General features: G+C 32.9%; 1 protein-coding gene across 2 annotated transcripts in view; it reads right to left on the bottom strand.

Moving 5' to 3' along the window:
• Positions 1-2616, bottom strand: part of LOC126699129 (ankyrin repeat-containing protein BDA1-like) — a 44861-nt gene extending 42245 nt beyond the window's left edge. For both annotated transcript variants that reach the window (XR_007646688.1, XM_050396761.1), the window contains exon 1: positions 1802-2616. Coding sequence is in view for 1 of the 2 variants with exons in the window: in XM_050396761.1 (XP_050252718.1) it covers positions 1802-2446 (645 nt within the window). In the remaining variant the exon portion in view is untranslated. The remainder of the gene's footprint in view (positions 1-1801) is intronic.
• Between the last annotated feature and the right edge of the window lie 13119 nt (positions 2617-15735).

The following is a 15735-nucleotide window of genomic DNA, read 5'->3' as shown; positions in this document are numbered from 1 at the left end:
CAAAAAAATAATAAATAAATAACAGAGAAATTGGAGAGAAGCAAATGAACAAAGAAGAACCACTGTTTCTATTTCCATCACCACATCTCTTATCATCCTCATCTTATGTTTTAAGGAAAAAATAAATGAGGTGAGTTACGGAACTTTAACGGAACTTACCTTAGGTGGATAAAGTATCAATTTTTAAACTACAAGTAGGCAACTTAAATTCTAGTCAAATCACAGGTGGGTAATCTGTAATTTGCCCTATTTCAGGATAACCAAATAACTCAAAAGGTTTGTTTCACTTTGTTTTATTTTTAAATTCTCATTTAGGGTCCGTTTGGATACAGTTTATTTTACTGAAAATTAAAAGTACTGTAGCAAAATAATTTTTAAATGTGTTAATAGTACCGTGAGATCTATTTTTAATTTTTTTTTTTTTCTGAATAAAGTGGTTGTAGGTCCCATGAATAGTGCGGAACAATGCATGAACAGTATACTTTGTCTCTAAAAGCTGAAACGCATGCATAGTGCGGAACAATGCGTGAACAGTGCACTTTGTCTCTAAAAGCTGAAACGCGTGCATCAAAAAAAAAAAAAAAAAAACCGCAAGATGCCAGACGCAAGATAATTCCTATCCAAACGCTCACTTAATCTCTTGGTAAACCTTTATGTAGTTCATTTTCTATCTATCTTTAATTTTCCTCATCTTTTAATTTTTGTTGGATTTCCCGTGAAGTTAGCTAACATTGATCTTTGAAGTTGAGTGGGAACAAGAAAAGTTACATTAATTTTGTATCCATATTATATGATTTTTTAAAAAACTTTATTTGCTAAAAATGCTAATATGAGAGCAAGGTCTAAAAAAACATAAATCTTTGAAAGAATTGTAAAATGGAGAGGTTGATAGTTTTGAGATCTAACCAGAGTTCAACCGCAATAATGTCATAACTAATTTGATATTAACTAAATAAAATAAATTTGTAAAAAATAGTAACCTTGATTAAAAAAATTATCTACTAATAAAAATTGAATAATTTTCAAACATATATACTTGAGAAAATAAAATAACAAGATAATATAGTTGATCCTTCAAGTACATGGCATAATTAAACGGAAAACAAATATTTCACAATTTCTAACAAAATTTTTATTTTATTTTGAGTGAAGACTAATTAGTGATTAAAATAAAATCATACAATGAAAAATTATATTTGTTATGACAAAAAAATAAAATGAAACTTTATTTATTTTATTAATATTTTATAATTGGTATTTTTTTTTTCCAATGGAGAAAATCAAGATTCAAATCATTCATTCCTCATTGTAATAATTATTGTGTTAAAAAAACAAATGAACTTATATTTTATTAATTGAAACTCCTAATTCTTTTAAGAATAAATACTTTTGATTCCAAAACAAGCATCAAAATCTAACCCACGACTTTTTTGCCAAAATAATCTAGTGGTTTGGTTCTTAAAAAATAGAAACCTGTTGCCAAAATACTCAAATTAATCTATACCCTCAACTTTTTCTTTGGCAAAATTTTTTCATAACATTCAGGTGGCAAGTTTTAAATGGTAAACATCGAAATGATGTATGTATGTATCCATATATATAGGAGAAACAAATTTCAATTTGTCAATTTTGAAATATGTTGTAAAAAATATTGTATAATTAGCACTGCTCTAAAATCTTTGACATGTATTTATGGTTTTGATCATTGGATACCGGATAGCAATGGCTAGGACACTTGCTTCATATCATTCACAACACAAATTTCAGGTTAGTAAATAATTGAGAAAAGGAGAGAGCTTGCCTTGGGCTGATTTGTAGATACAGCAACGTGCAACACAGTGTTGCCTTCCTCATCCTTCCAGTTCAGTATTTTCCTCTTCCATAACATGGTTTTTTTAGACTTGTTTTGTCGGAGCCATTCCACCAAGTGTTTAAAAGCCTCTAGCATTTTGCATTTTACCGCAACATGTAAAGCAGTCTCATTTCTAATCGTCACATCTTCAATAGAATCAGGACAGATTTTTAGAAATTCGGCCAATAGATCAAGGTGATCCTCTGTTGCTGCTGCATCATGCAAAGGAGTCATACCCTCCCTTCCTTTGACACGAACAAGGTCCCCATCAACCTTTAGAAGCCAACGCACCAACTGGGTTTTCCCATTCAGTAAAGCAACGTGAATGGGGCTAAGCCCATCTGGATTCAGCTTCCTGACAAATGAGGGCTTTAATCTGAGCATCTCCATGGCGAATGGGATATGCGTCTCCGTAGCAGATGCAACTTTGTGCAAAGGAGTTTCAACAAATGGTAGCTCATCGATGTGCTCCAAAAGTTTTACATCGTCCTTAATCAAGTTGTAAAAATCATTAATATTCCCCTCTAGAGCAGCCTGGTTCAACCTCTCAATTCTCGCAGCCTGGTTCAACTTCTCAACTCTCTCATCCTCCATTTTATAGAGAAGGCTGATATATTAAGGCCTAGGGTTTCCTTGGTATGAAAGAAGATAATGAAAATTTAATGGTTATATAATAAAATAAAATAAAAACAAAATGATGGGAGTACTAATTATGTTCTTTGCTAGAGCTAGGGTTCTCTTTTTATAAAAGTTGCCAGACTGGAGATGAGCAGCAAATTATGTTCTTTGCAAGAGCTAGGGGTCTCTTTTTATAAAAGCTGCATAGTGCTGTCCAGCGGATAAAAGATCCGACCAAACCGACCGGGTCCGACCGACCCGAGGCCCAGCGGTGGACCCGAAGTCTCTTTTTTACCACCACGTTGCTCTTCTCTTCAGCTTCTCTTTCTCCTCCTCCTTTGTCTGCTCAGACATATGTTTCTTCTTTTTATTCTACCTCTTATGTTTCTTTTTATTTTTTGAAGTGATGTTTCTTTTGATTTTAATTTTTAACTTTTGTTGTTTTGTGTGGTGACAATTGACAAACAGTGACAAGTAACTGACAATCCACTTGAACTTGGGGATGGTATAGTGTGTTTCCGTTGCATGACTTGTGCGGTCCACTGCATGTGAGGGTGAACAAGCATTCAACGAAAACACACAGAATTTCTTCGTGAACATCATTCCAAAATTCAAACTCTACCCTTTTTTTTTTTTTTTTATATAACATTATAACTATTTAATACTTACTCGATTTGTGTGCTCTGCCCACACATCATAACACTACTACAAGTATAATGATTAGGATTTCTCAAAAAAAAAAAAAAAAAAAAAGTATAATGATTAGGACTATTTATTTAAGGCCTATTTTAGTAAAATCTTTATTATTTAATACATCAATATCAATTTTTATTTATTTATTTATAAACATCAATATCAATTCTATTTATATATATATATATATTGCTGAGAATATTATATATTATATATTAGTAGTAAAGTGAAGTGAAAGTGAAATGTCTTTTTTTAATAGGTACTTCCATGGAGATTATTGATTCAAGATCCGACTGATTGGGTTGGGTTTAATGTTTGTTTATGAGGCTGGATATATTGGACATATATTATATAAGGGTCGGGTTAATGTGTGCTTTTAGGGCACACATTAAACTTTCTATTTTTAAAAATATTTTTTTTAGAATTGAAAAAACTATCATTATTTTTTTAATTCTCAAAAAAAAAAATTTCAAAAATAGAAATTAATAAAGTCCATTATATAAAGTCTAAAGATGGACTGTCATTGGTTATTTGGGTTTTGATGCCCTTGTACTGGTGGAGGGTCTTTTCAAAGAAATCTCCGGGGCTCTTTGTTTCGAGTCTTGTCAGTTAAAAAAACTCTAACTATTCTTCTCACCTTGATACTTCTGTCCACTTGTTTTTAGGAGTTGGCTTTTTTTTCTTTTATTTTCGGGTGCAATATTTCAGACACAATAGTCATTAGAGAGAGGACACGAAAGAAGTAAATAAAACAAATATAAAAGATAGCTAAGATAGGAAGAGCTATCACAGCAAGAAAAGTCCCATTATCATTAATGGTTTTCCATATGTGGTGTGGATTGTAACTAAAACTTGGTGATTACTTCGAAACTGAGAAATTTTGCTAACGTCTTTATTTAACATAATTGGCCATCTTTTTAATTTATAATTTAATTTAACTATTTCTTGGCTCAAATACAAGTAAGATTAAAGTTCTGACGGTTGGAATATTCACATGTGAGTAATATGCTTGGTTAAGTAGTGAACTTTCATTTTCTCAAAAAAAAAAAAAAATAGTAAGCTTTCACATTAGATACTAATGAAAATAAATAGTGGTTAATATAATATAGTTGAGCTTATACCTAATGAGTTTAGGCTTTTTGATTAAATGTGTCTCTATATATTATATTAACTACTTAATTAAAGTCTTCCAAATGTGTTTCTCTCCCCAACACCAACTTCCGACTAAATAGTTGCATTGATCAATGTAATAAAAACAATTAAATTTAATATAATTATATATTTGGATTTAATAAGAGAAGTTTTTTTTTTTTTTTTTTAGAAATTAAATTAGAGAAGTTAAAGGTACAGAACCTAAAGAACTCTTTAAATTTTATTCTTCTCTTCTATATTTTCATACGTACTTGGATTAGCCTACTTATTTCACTTCCCAAAAAAAAAAAAAAAAAACCTATTTAATTAATAAAATATTTTTATTCATTATTATTAAAATTTTAAATAAAAAAAATAAAAACCATATAGGTGCATATATCATCTACATACCCCATATTTGGGCCTCATACTAATCTTAACTTCTTGTTTTGTGATTGAATCATCTACACCAACCTATCATTCCTTTCAGCCATGAATACTACTGGCAGTTAACTTTTTCTATTTTACATATGTTGGTTTTAGTTATTAACTATTTCCTCAATGCAGTGAACATTATAGCCTTGGCATTGGCAAACCCGATTGGTGGACTTTTCGTCATTGGTCATAATGTGAGTTTTTTTTATTTATGTATAACTTTTTTGTCAAAACTTCCATTTCAAGTCTCACAATTCATCAATTCATACAAGGTCCTTTCATTTTTGTCGCCAGAAACTTCTCCTTCAACTTGATCAATAAACAAGACAATTTCAGTAATGCCTCTGACGATACATTCAGATATTCTCCAAATCTTGACATAAATTGTCTATATGGTTTAGGGCATTGATTCTTAGGCACTCATTATTGTACATCATACATACACATCACTTATTTCACATTTTAAATATGAACATCAATAAAATATATATATATATATATATGGACATCATGTGTGAAATTGTGGATATTGTACATACAGAGTATACATTAACAGGTGTGAGATAACAATTATTGTGTTTTTTAACTAAGTTATACAATTAAAAAATCCTTAATTAGATTTTTTGTAAATATTGTACAACATGTCTTAGATTTAGCCGATAATTTGAAGTATGTTATGTGGTATGAAACTTGTTTCTATAAGTATAGTTTTTAACCCTAATGATCTTGAACTAAAATTATAAAATTACAGCTTAAGGAATTGAGGAAGGATGAATCTAAAGTGACCTTGAAATCGAATGGAACAGAAGAACAAGTGGATCGATACCAAGAAGTGTTGGGGCAGAAAATTAAGCAATTTCATTGTGCATGCCTCAGTGACAATAGGGAACTTAAGCTCACAGCAGTTGCAGCAGCTTCTCTTTTATGCATCACACTGCTTGCCATTGAGAAGACTTACATCCAAAAGCCAACCAAGTGGTACAACTATATCACAAATATATTGTACTACTTGGCGATTGGGCTCGGGGTCTCTGGCATTTCTTTCTTAGCAGGTTACTTGGTTAAAAAACTCATTGAGAAGCTAGGTTGGTTTGAGTCAAGTGTAGCTGCCACTCTATCCCTTCTTGAGATGAGTTTAGTGAAAATTGCTCGGGGATCCCACTAATATCATGGGATCCAAACCTGAAGTTTTTGTCTCTGTTATTTACCCTGCATGGCTGAAAACGTTGTTAAGGAATAAAATTTCTCTACGTTCTATTTTATATCTCATCAATCACAGTTTATCACATTTATTTTAAATTTTGTTTACTTATAAAGAACCAAAGGTTTTTTTTTTTTAATTTTATTTTGAGAAGATAAATAATCAAAGTTTAAAATGAAGAAAGAAAAATTATAGACATGAAATTTTGCAGTTGTTATAGGCACTGGAACACTGAGGGACAAAAAATTTGTATTTTTTTTTTTTAATAAAATTTTTGAAGCCAAAATAAAAATATTATTATTATTATCATAGTATTGTGAAGTATGAGGCAAAGGCCTAAGCCACCATTGTGTCCTATTGATGGCATTGACTATTGCAGTGGATTTTGCATAATATTCCAATGCTACAAGTTTACTTTTTAAGCCTCCAGTTGTCACTGGTTTCAATTTTAGAGGGATTGAATGAGCTCGCTTATTGTTTCTTTGGATCCATAAGTTCATTAATGTGCTTTGCTCCTCCCAGTTTTTTCCTTTTTCATTTATTATATCCACTTGTTTATCTCATCCCAAAGCAAAACTTACAAGTGAAATCAACAAAACTATACGTTTAAAAGAGATCAACTATACCATCGCATATCCTTGGTGCGGTAGTCACTCTACAAGTATAAGTACTTGTAGGGTATGAGATGCAAGAGTCGGGATTCAAGTCTCCAGGAGAAAGCTTCACGCATATATACACTTAGATTATATTAGAGTAGAAATTTTATCTTGTATTAAAAATAAAATAATAAATAAAAATAAAAAAATAAAAAGAAAGAGATCAACTATAGTCTAACTGTAAACTCCCATGAAGACTTTTCTCAAAACCTTTTTAGCCCAAAATTAAAGGCTCCCTAGTTCCTAGTATAATATGTGCTGGTACTCTGGTTTGATTACTTATAAGTGGAGAAAAGAGGAACCCCGGAATTACTAAACAGAACAATTAGAGCTCCCATTCCAACCCTGAAATAATTATGAAATTCTATGCTTGAAAGCTTTCTTTTGCCCAGTTCCTCCTGTTTTCATGACAAGAGAACCAAGGCTAGATTGTGAAGGAAACCAGAGAAGAACAATAACAAATAATAAGAAGAAAATAAAGAACATGTTAATAAGCACATACCGATGCAAAACAGATAATCTTCACAAGAGAAATATAAATTTGGATATGTGCATTTTAATCTCTGCAAAGGCCGTTGTTAAGTCATAAGGGATCGCAAGCAACAACAAAAAAAAAAGTCATAAGGGAGACCATAAAACTAAATTCTTTTAATTTAACCTAGTGGAATACCTAAAACAGCATCCATCAACAAAATATGTGGGGAGACAATCCTTTTAGAAGCCCGTGGTGCCGTGTAGCTCTTATAGGACAGGCATATTGCCTAGCCCTACTTGTTCCCAATCATCTCCTCAATTCATCCTTGTAACACCTACCAACTCCCTGAGTTATCCAATACACCAGTTCCAAGTTAGTTTGTAAACATGTAGTATAACCCATGCACAACTTACTTTGAAAGGATTGTTCAAGCAGGGTTTGTTAAGATTTCTGAAGCATCCAGATACATGTATCACCAACCTGAAACTTAATGTCTATAAAAGAAAAACAACAACAACAAAAAATGTAAGAGTAACCAGTAACATGGCTGAGTTTTCATATTCACCTTTAGTCACAACAAATTAGTTACAGTATATACCAAAGTGCAAAATCAAATGGGCATTAATTAAAACACTGTAAAAACACTATAATTTTGTTGTTGACCTCTTTGTGGTATCACGATTTTCAAGAATCAATTAAAACATCCATCTCGGGGAAGAATGAACAGCACTTGGCCGGGGTTACAGTTGGGCTGAAATAGTCATTGCTCCTTTGAGAAGCTGCCAATAGTGAATACATCTTCCTTCCATGGATAAAGCTTCTCTGCTTTTCTAGTAATGTTCCTTTGGACAATCTCTGATCTATCGTAAATTATACAACTCTGGCTCTGCCCCACTTGCTGAAACTTTCCCTCTCTAGGACTTGTATAGTTTCGACTCTTGGCAGTTTCTGCAGAATATACAAAGTGAGGAAATTCCTTGACACGATTATCATCGGAGCTAAGGGGCTCTATTTTCATCTCAGCCTCTTCTTCAACATCAAGCTTCGAGGCTCTTCATTCTAGAACTGATCCAGATATTTTCTGTTAGATATTTTTGTAACAACCAGCTAAGATTTTTATAGAGATTGTTAGAAGTGGAATTTCCCACGTGTTCAATGTTTTCATTTATTCGAGCTCTATATATAGTCTCTCCCTGTACTGCTTGTATTCTCAAGCTAAGAAATTCAATTAAAGTTTTTCAATATAGCTTTCTCTGTTCTTTCATTTCCATCTTGTTCTTTCTTTTCTCTCTCTGAGCTTCAAAGCTTTCTCACATGGTATCAGAGCCTTTATCCATGGCTTCTACTGCTTCTACTACTGCCTCCACATCCAGCACCACTTCACCATCTTTAGCCCATACTCCTCAACTACAATCTCCATTATTTAAAAGCTCAGAATGCTAAAGAAGTTCAGAAGGAGACCAAACCCAAGACGATCTGTAGCAGTGTCAAGATATAAAACTACTTGTAGTTTATGATGTTCAGTTAGTAACAGAATTAGTTAGACTAGTGTGCTCACTTTTTCTCAGCAGTCAGTACCAGAAGTGATCCTATCACTTATGAACAACTCTCAATCATGTTGCAGAGTGAAGAACAGGCTATGGTAGAGAATTCAGAGGCAATACCTCATTCTCTTGCCATGTTTGCATCAAATACTAAGAATAATGGAGGAAGCACTCAAACACATGGCTCCAATGGAAGAGGGAGAGGTATAAATGGATATGATAACCAAGGATGTCAAAATCGGGATCTTATGTAGGATCGTAGATAGTAGAATCGAATCGTGAATCGTGAATCGTAAGATCTTACACATTTTCAGATTTAAAGCAAAAAACACATTGATAATGATTTTGTATGTTGAATAATCATGTAAATTATAAATTCATTTATAAAAAAAACTAACATTTGCATCATATGATGTAATATGCATGTCATACATCGCTATGCCAAAATAATAATAATAATAATATTATTATTATTATTATTATCATCAAAAAAGAAACTTTAATTTGATAGTATTGTCTTTGTATTCATTTCAATACAATTTTTTTTTTTTTAAAACACTAAAATAAATACAAACCATAATTGACTCAATCCTTAAAAGTTAGATGAGGATTATAGGTTTTACATAGCATTTAGGACGACTAGTTTCTTACCCAATCTGATCCATCTAACCCATTTTCCAAGTTTCTTTATACTAACAAAACATATAAATATATATATATATATATATATATATATATATATATATATATATATATAAGTTTTGACTCAATGTATCTAATAATTCTAATAAATGTTTAATTAGCAACCAAATACCAAAATATTTATCAAAACATATGGAAAATATTTTCCAAATTTTAAGTTCCAAGTTTGAAATCCAAAATAAGTTAGTAAACGGAAACTAGCTAACTATAATATGAAATCCAAAAGTAAGATGAATATTAAGGTGAAGTAAACATTTAATTATTCTCATTTTAAGGTTCTTATAACCACCGTCCTACATTCCCCATCATCATCATTCATTTCATCATCTATGTAGATATTATATATTTGTATACTAGAGCTGCAAAAGACATCAAGATACAATTTCACACTCAACTATTTAAGTTATACCATTCAATAACAATTAAAGAGCATGTTCAAAAAAATCAATCAATCAATATACAAATACAAGCATAACTGATAAAATTATATATAAAAAAATATTTTAGTAATATTATAACACAAATTAGTGTATTGATCAAATAAATTTAATAACATTATAGCTTAAAAGGCAACAAAGCCAACATCAAATTCTTCATTTAGAAAAGATGAAGCATTCATTCATTTTGATTACAAGTGAACTAAAAACTAGAAAACATTTGCTTAGGTTAACATAATTTTATAAAAATAAAATAAAAAAATCATACCATCACAACATGAAAAAAAATAAAAACCCTTAAAACTTCATCAAAACAAAAAATTTATCTCATTAAAAAAATAAAAATAAAACCAAAAATTTTTGTTTTTGGTAGGATCGGTAGGATCTCATACGATCCTACGTACAATCCAACCATTTTTACAATCCTAATGTGATCCTAAACGTTTTGGTAAGGTGGGATCGTAAAATCGTGCGATCCTACAATCCAAATCGCGATTTTGACAACTATGGTAATAACAATTGTGGTCCTTCACAGAATTACTCTCCTCACCAGAACTACTCTCCTCATCAGAATCAATCCAACTTTCAGTTTGGTAATCAATCCTATAGGAATGATAGTAATCGTCCCATATGTCAGATTTGTGGTAAATCTAGACATCAAGCACTAGATTGTTACCATAGAATGGATTTTGCCTATCAAGGTAAAAATCCTGCAACTAAACTTGTAGCTATGGCTACAGCTTCTAATGCTGCCATCACCAGCAACCAAGATCCATAGTTAGCTAACTCTGGTACTTCAGATCATCTCATAGCTAGTCTGAGCAATCTAACCCCTCGGTCACAGTTGGAAATGGCCAATCCCTCCCTATCAGCCATATAGGTAACTCTTCTATTCACACCAAATATCATAGATTCTTACTCAAATATGTTTTACATGTCCCCGGAATTGCTATGAATCTCTTATCTGTCCATAAGTTTTGTTTCCATAACAATTTTTCCTGTCATTTTGATGCCAATGAACTCAAAATTCAAGATATTTCCAAGGGGAGACTTCTCTACAAGGGCTTGAGTGATAATGGTGTCTATCCTATCTACTCAAAGCTTCTTCCAAAGCATTCATCTCTCACACATACCTCTTCTGCAAAAGCAACTTCATCTCCTTCACTTTCTGCATTCAGTGTCAATAGACCAAATAAATGGCAGTTGTGGCATTTTAGACTAGGTCATCCTAGTGATAAGGTTCTTCATTCAGCCTTATCTTTTCTTGAATCTTTTTGATGTACTCAATAAAACCAATGATGTTGTAACACATTGTAGACATTGTCTTAGTGGCAAGATGCATCAACTTCCTTTTAATAAATATACTTCTATTTCTACTATGCCTCTTGAACTCATTCATAATGATGTATGGGGTCCAGCACCTGTAACTTCTGTGAATGACTTTAAATACTTCCTTGTTCTTGATGATGATTTCTTTGAGTTTAAATGGGTTTACCTTTTCAAGTTCAAATCTGATGTTTTTAACATTTTTAAGTACTTCAAGGCCACAGTTGAAAATCAACTCAATCTAAAAATCAAAACCTTTAGATCAGATGGTGAAGGTGATTTCTCATCCAAAGCCTTCACTAATTTTTGATCTTCCAATCGTACTATTCATCAGTTTTCTTATCCTCACACTCCCCAACAAAATGGGGTTGCAGAGAGAAAACATAGACACCTTATTGAGTGCTCTCTCGCAATGCAATCTTATTCCACCTTACCAATCTCTTATTGGTCTTATGCAATAGCCACTACTACTCATAGCATTAATAGACTTCCCACTTTGTTACATCAAAAATCACCTTGGGAGCTTCTATTCAACACCTCTATTAAGACCCTATTACAGTCATAAACTTCAACCTCACACTAGGCCTTGCATATTTCTTGGTTATCCAACTTATTCCAGAGGTTATATCTGTCTTGAACCTACTATCCTTCGTATATACATCTCAAGGCATGTTTTATTCAATGAACAAGAGTTTTTATCTCCTGAATCATCTTAATTTACCATGGTCCATTAGCATCTACATCAACATCACATTTTTCCACTTTTCCTGCTTGGTTGTCCTTTCTTTTGCATACATCTCCATCTTTTGCATATCCATCACAGCCTTCCCAAGGCAATCAGCTATCTTCCCCAAGTGCCTCATCTTCTACACTACCATCTACTGCACTCAATTCTCCTCCTGTCATACCTACCCTACTTTCTGAACTTCCTATGCCTACACTAACACCATCTACTGTCCTTCCTGAATCACATTTAGTTTCTACTTCTCATTCTTCTCCACTTGATACAAACCCTTCCTCAGCTCTACCTTCTAACTCCAATCCCTCAACCAATCCTACTGACCCTCCACCTACACTAAACTCTCATCCTATGATTACTAGATCCAAACATGGAATTTACAAGCCAAAGGCCTTTGTCACTAAAATTGCTCCCCTAGACCATACTCTGACTGAGCCTACCACTTATAAAGTGGCTACTCAATACCCACAATGGTGTTCTACAAAGGATGAGGAGTTTGATGCTTTACAAAGGCAAGGAACTTGGATTCTAGTTCCTCCTTCCCCATCTCAAAATATAGTTGGCTGCAAGTGGGTCTTCAAGTTGAAACATAACAATGATGGGTATATTAGTAGATACAAGGCTAGGTTGGTGGCTAAGGGTTTCACCAGTAGTATGGGTGGACTTTGATGAGACTTTTAGCCCTGTGATCAAACCACCTACAGTGAGAATCATTCTTTCTTTAGCTGTTCAGTTCAGTTCAATTGGCCTCTCAAATAATTGGATGTTCGAAATTCCTTTTTTCATGGTGTACTTAAGGAGGAGGTATACATGGTATAGCCCCCTAGGTATGTTAATACACATCATCCTCAATATGTTTGTAAACTCCAAGAATCCCTCTATGGTCTCAAACAAGCCCCAAGGGCCTGGTTTGAGAGGTTTTCTACTATTGCTGCACTTGGGTTTTCATGCCTCTTTGGCATATTCTTCATTATTCATCTATAGACATGACAAGATTCTGGCATATTTACTGGTCTATGTAGATGACATAGTCCTCACTGGCAACAATACTATCTTCCTTAATATTCCAATCAACCAACTTAGTCAAGCTTTGAACTCAAAGAACTAAGCGATTTGCACTACTTCCTTGGTCTCCAAATTACCAGAACTTCCAAGGGCCTAATTTCTCAATCAAACTAAGTATGCCCATGATTTACTTTTCAAACACAACACGCTTACCTCTAAGCCGGCTAAGACTTCCTGTGCTCCCCATTTGAGACTTGTTCCTAATAACGGCACTCCACTCTCTAATCCTCATCCTTATCGGAGCTTGGTAGGTTCTTTGCACTATCTTACATTTACACGCCTGATGTCAGCTTTGATGTTCATCAAGTGTGTCAATTTATGTCTTGCCCCACTAATGTGCATCTTGTTGCTGCTAAGAGGATTCTAAAATATCTCAATGGGACTTCAAATTTTGGGGTTTTTCTTCAACCTAGTCCATTCCATCTCCCTACCTTTTCTGATTCTAATTGGGCTGGAGATCCATATGATCGTCATTCCACAACTAGTTTCGTGATCTACCTGGATTACAGCCCAATTACATAGAGTGCAAAGAAACAACTGACAGTCTCTCATTCCTCCACTCAATCGGAATATCAAGCTCTGGCTTCCACCACTGTTGAATTATGTTGGCTTCGCCAACTTCTGAAAGATTTGGTTATCTTTCTAACTACACCACCTAAGCTTTCTTGTGACAATGTCTTGGCCTTGGCTATAGCCTCTAATCTAGTCTTCCACCAGAACAAAACATATCAAGGTAGATTACCATTTTGTTCGTGAGCGTGTGCTTCGTTGTGATCTCCAGCTTAAATACATTACCACTAATGATCACCTCAAAATCGACTTTCCTACACTCGAGGTCCGACCAATATAAGTCTGACGTGGGATTAGGAAAAAAAAAGACCTCATGGAACTCAAGTTTACTAAAAAGATAACCCAGATGGAACTCAAGTGTAGTAAACATGAGTTCCGTTATTTTTTTTAAATGGAACTCGAGTTCCACGTGTTTTTTTTTTTTTTTTTTTTTTTGTTAATCCACGTCAGATGAACTATCCAAGAGTAAATCGAGTTTGGGAAACTCGATTTTGGGTTGGAACTCGAGTTTGACAAACTCGAGTTCCAAAACTAAATACTTTCAGATGCATGCTATTTATCTAATATTTTTCTAAAAAGATGTTGTTCAGCAAATTTTGCCTGTTTACCAAGATTCTTCCTATGGCTCGTTTTCAATATCTCCTTTCCAAAATCACATATAAAGAACAATGAACTAAAAGACTTAAAAGAATCAAATGGAAATCAAGAGAAAAAGAGAAGAAATTTCCTATTATTGCAGTCAAAACAAACCAAGTTTCAAATCACAAAACTACAAAACAATATCACCAGCTTTTAGAGAGGCACATGTTACTCAAATCTCAAATGTGAATCCACAATATATAGCCAAAATTTCTTACTAACAAAGATTTGGTTGGACATTGATAGTGTCTTTCCGCTCACTTTCTATGACTTTAGGCAAAAATCACAATGGACACCAAAGTTAGTAATTTATGCCCCTTTTGGAAACCAAAAACCTAACAAAACCAATTACATGCGCAAAGTATTAGAAATATAAAATAAAACAAGCCAAAAATTTAATTACTCTTACATAAATTCATTCCAAATTTCAAATTACATGGATTCATGGAATGTTTAAAGGATTAGCACAAAAACTAACTCCAATTTGATAAATTTCAAATTACAATTTACTACAAAATGCAAATGTATGACCATCTTAAAAATATGACGCTTAAAAACAAATCATTAGGAAAAATGAACATTGGAAAATTTGAAAAAGGTTAAAGACGTTTAGATGGAGAAATCAGTGGTAGCTTTAGAAATTTTTTCTAAAGTGATCATTAAAAGCATTAACATCAGCCTCTCTATACGCTCACTCATATTAAATTTTTAATCTTACTGAGCACCTCCATACTCCATATATTTTTCCAGAAAGTCTGCTTCAAGTTTGATTTTCTTTGGGTTATAGACCTATAGTCCTCTTCTTTGTTTATTACCAATTATTCCATATTCTTAATGCTTCTCTAAATTTCCTTCCTTATTGAGACTTTTTCTTTGCACCTTGAAATTTAAATTTCTTAGCCCACAATTAAGCAAATTGGGTTGCTCATTATAATTTGGACATGCCTATAATATCTCTGAGATAGTTTAGGCCCTTCCCCTCGTCTTTTAAATATAACTAAAAAAGACACTCAGAAGTGAAGCTCTAATTGGAGGGCCACGATTTGCTTAAATGATTTTTCTTTTGGGAACTGCCAAGAAAAAACACACAAAATTACAATCAGCCATTTTGTCAACCTAAGATTTCCCAACCTAAATATGTTTTTCAAATGGTGCGTCCAACTTACATATAGAATTGTTAAAACAATTCAAACTTTTTTAACCTCCGCTCTTTGATGACAACAGACTTTACCAATTGAATTAATTGAAACCTAAATAAAATAATTCCAACCTATTACTCTCTTCTTAAAAAAAAATAAAAAAAAAAAACTAAAAAAATAGAATTTAATAATAATAAAATAAAATATTAAAAAAATTAAAAATCCAACCTATTCTTAACTTAATCATTACCATAAGAAGAGAGCAGCACTAGAGAGTAGAGTAAAAACAGTACCAGCAAGGATAAATTGGAGGAGCCTTGATGGGGGGGTGGCTCAACATTTATTAATAAAGGGTCATGCTAATAAATGCCCTTAGGGCACTGGTTAAGAATCTAATTAAAGAAAGTTTTTATGAAAAAAAAAAAAAAAAAAAAAACAATTAATATTTTGACAACTTTTTTCATTTCCCATAAAAGTGATGTCAAAATGGAAAATGCTAACGAGTGCCCTTAG

The sequence above is a fragment of the Quercus robur genome, chromosome 9 (assembly GCF_932294415.1).
Source record: "Quercus robur chromosome 9, dhQueRobu3.1, whole genome shotgun sequence".
NCBI classification, from domain to species: Eukaryota; Viridiplantae; Streptophyta; class Magnoliopsida; order Fagales; family Fagaceae; genus Quercus; species Quercus robur.
The sequence above is the reverse complement of the archived record's forward strand: the minus strand, read 5'-3'. Positions and strand labels throughout refer to the sequence as shown.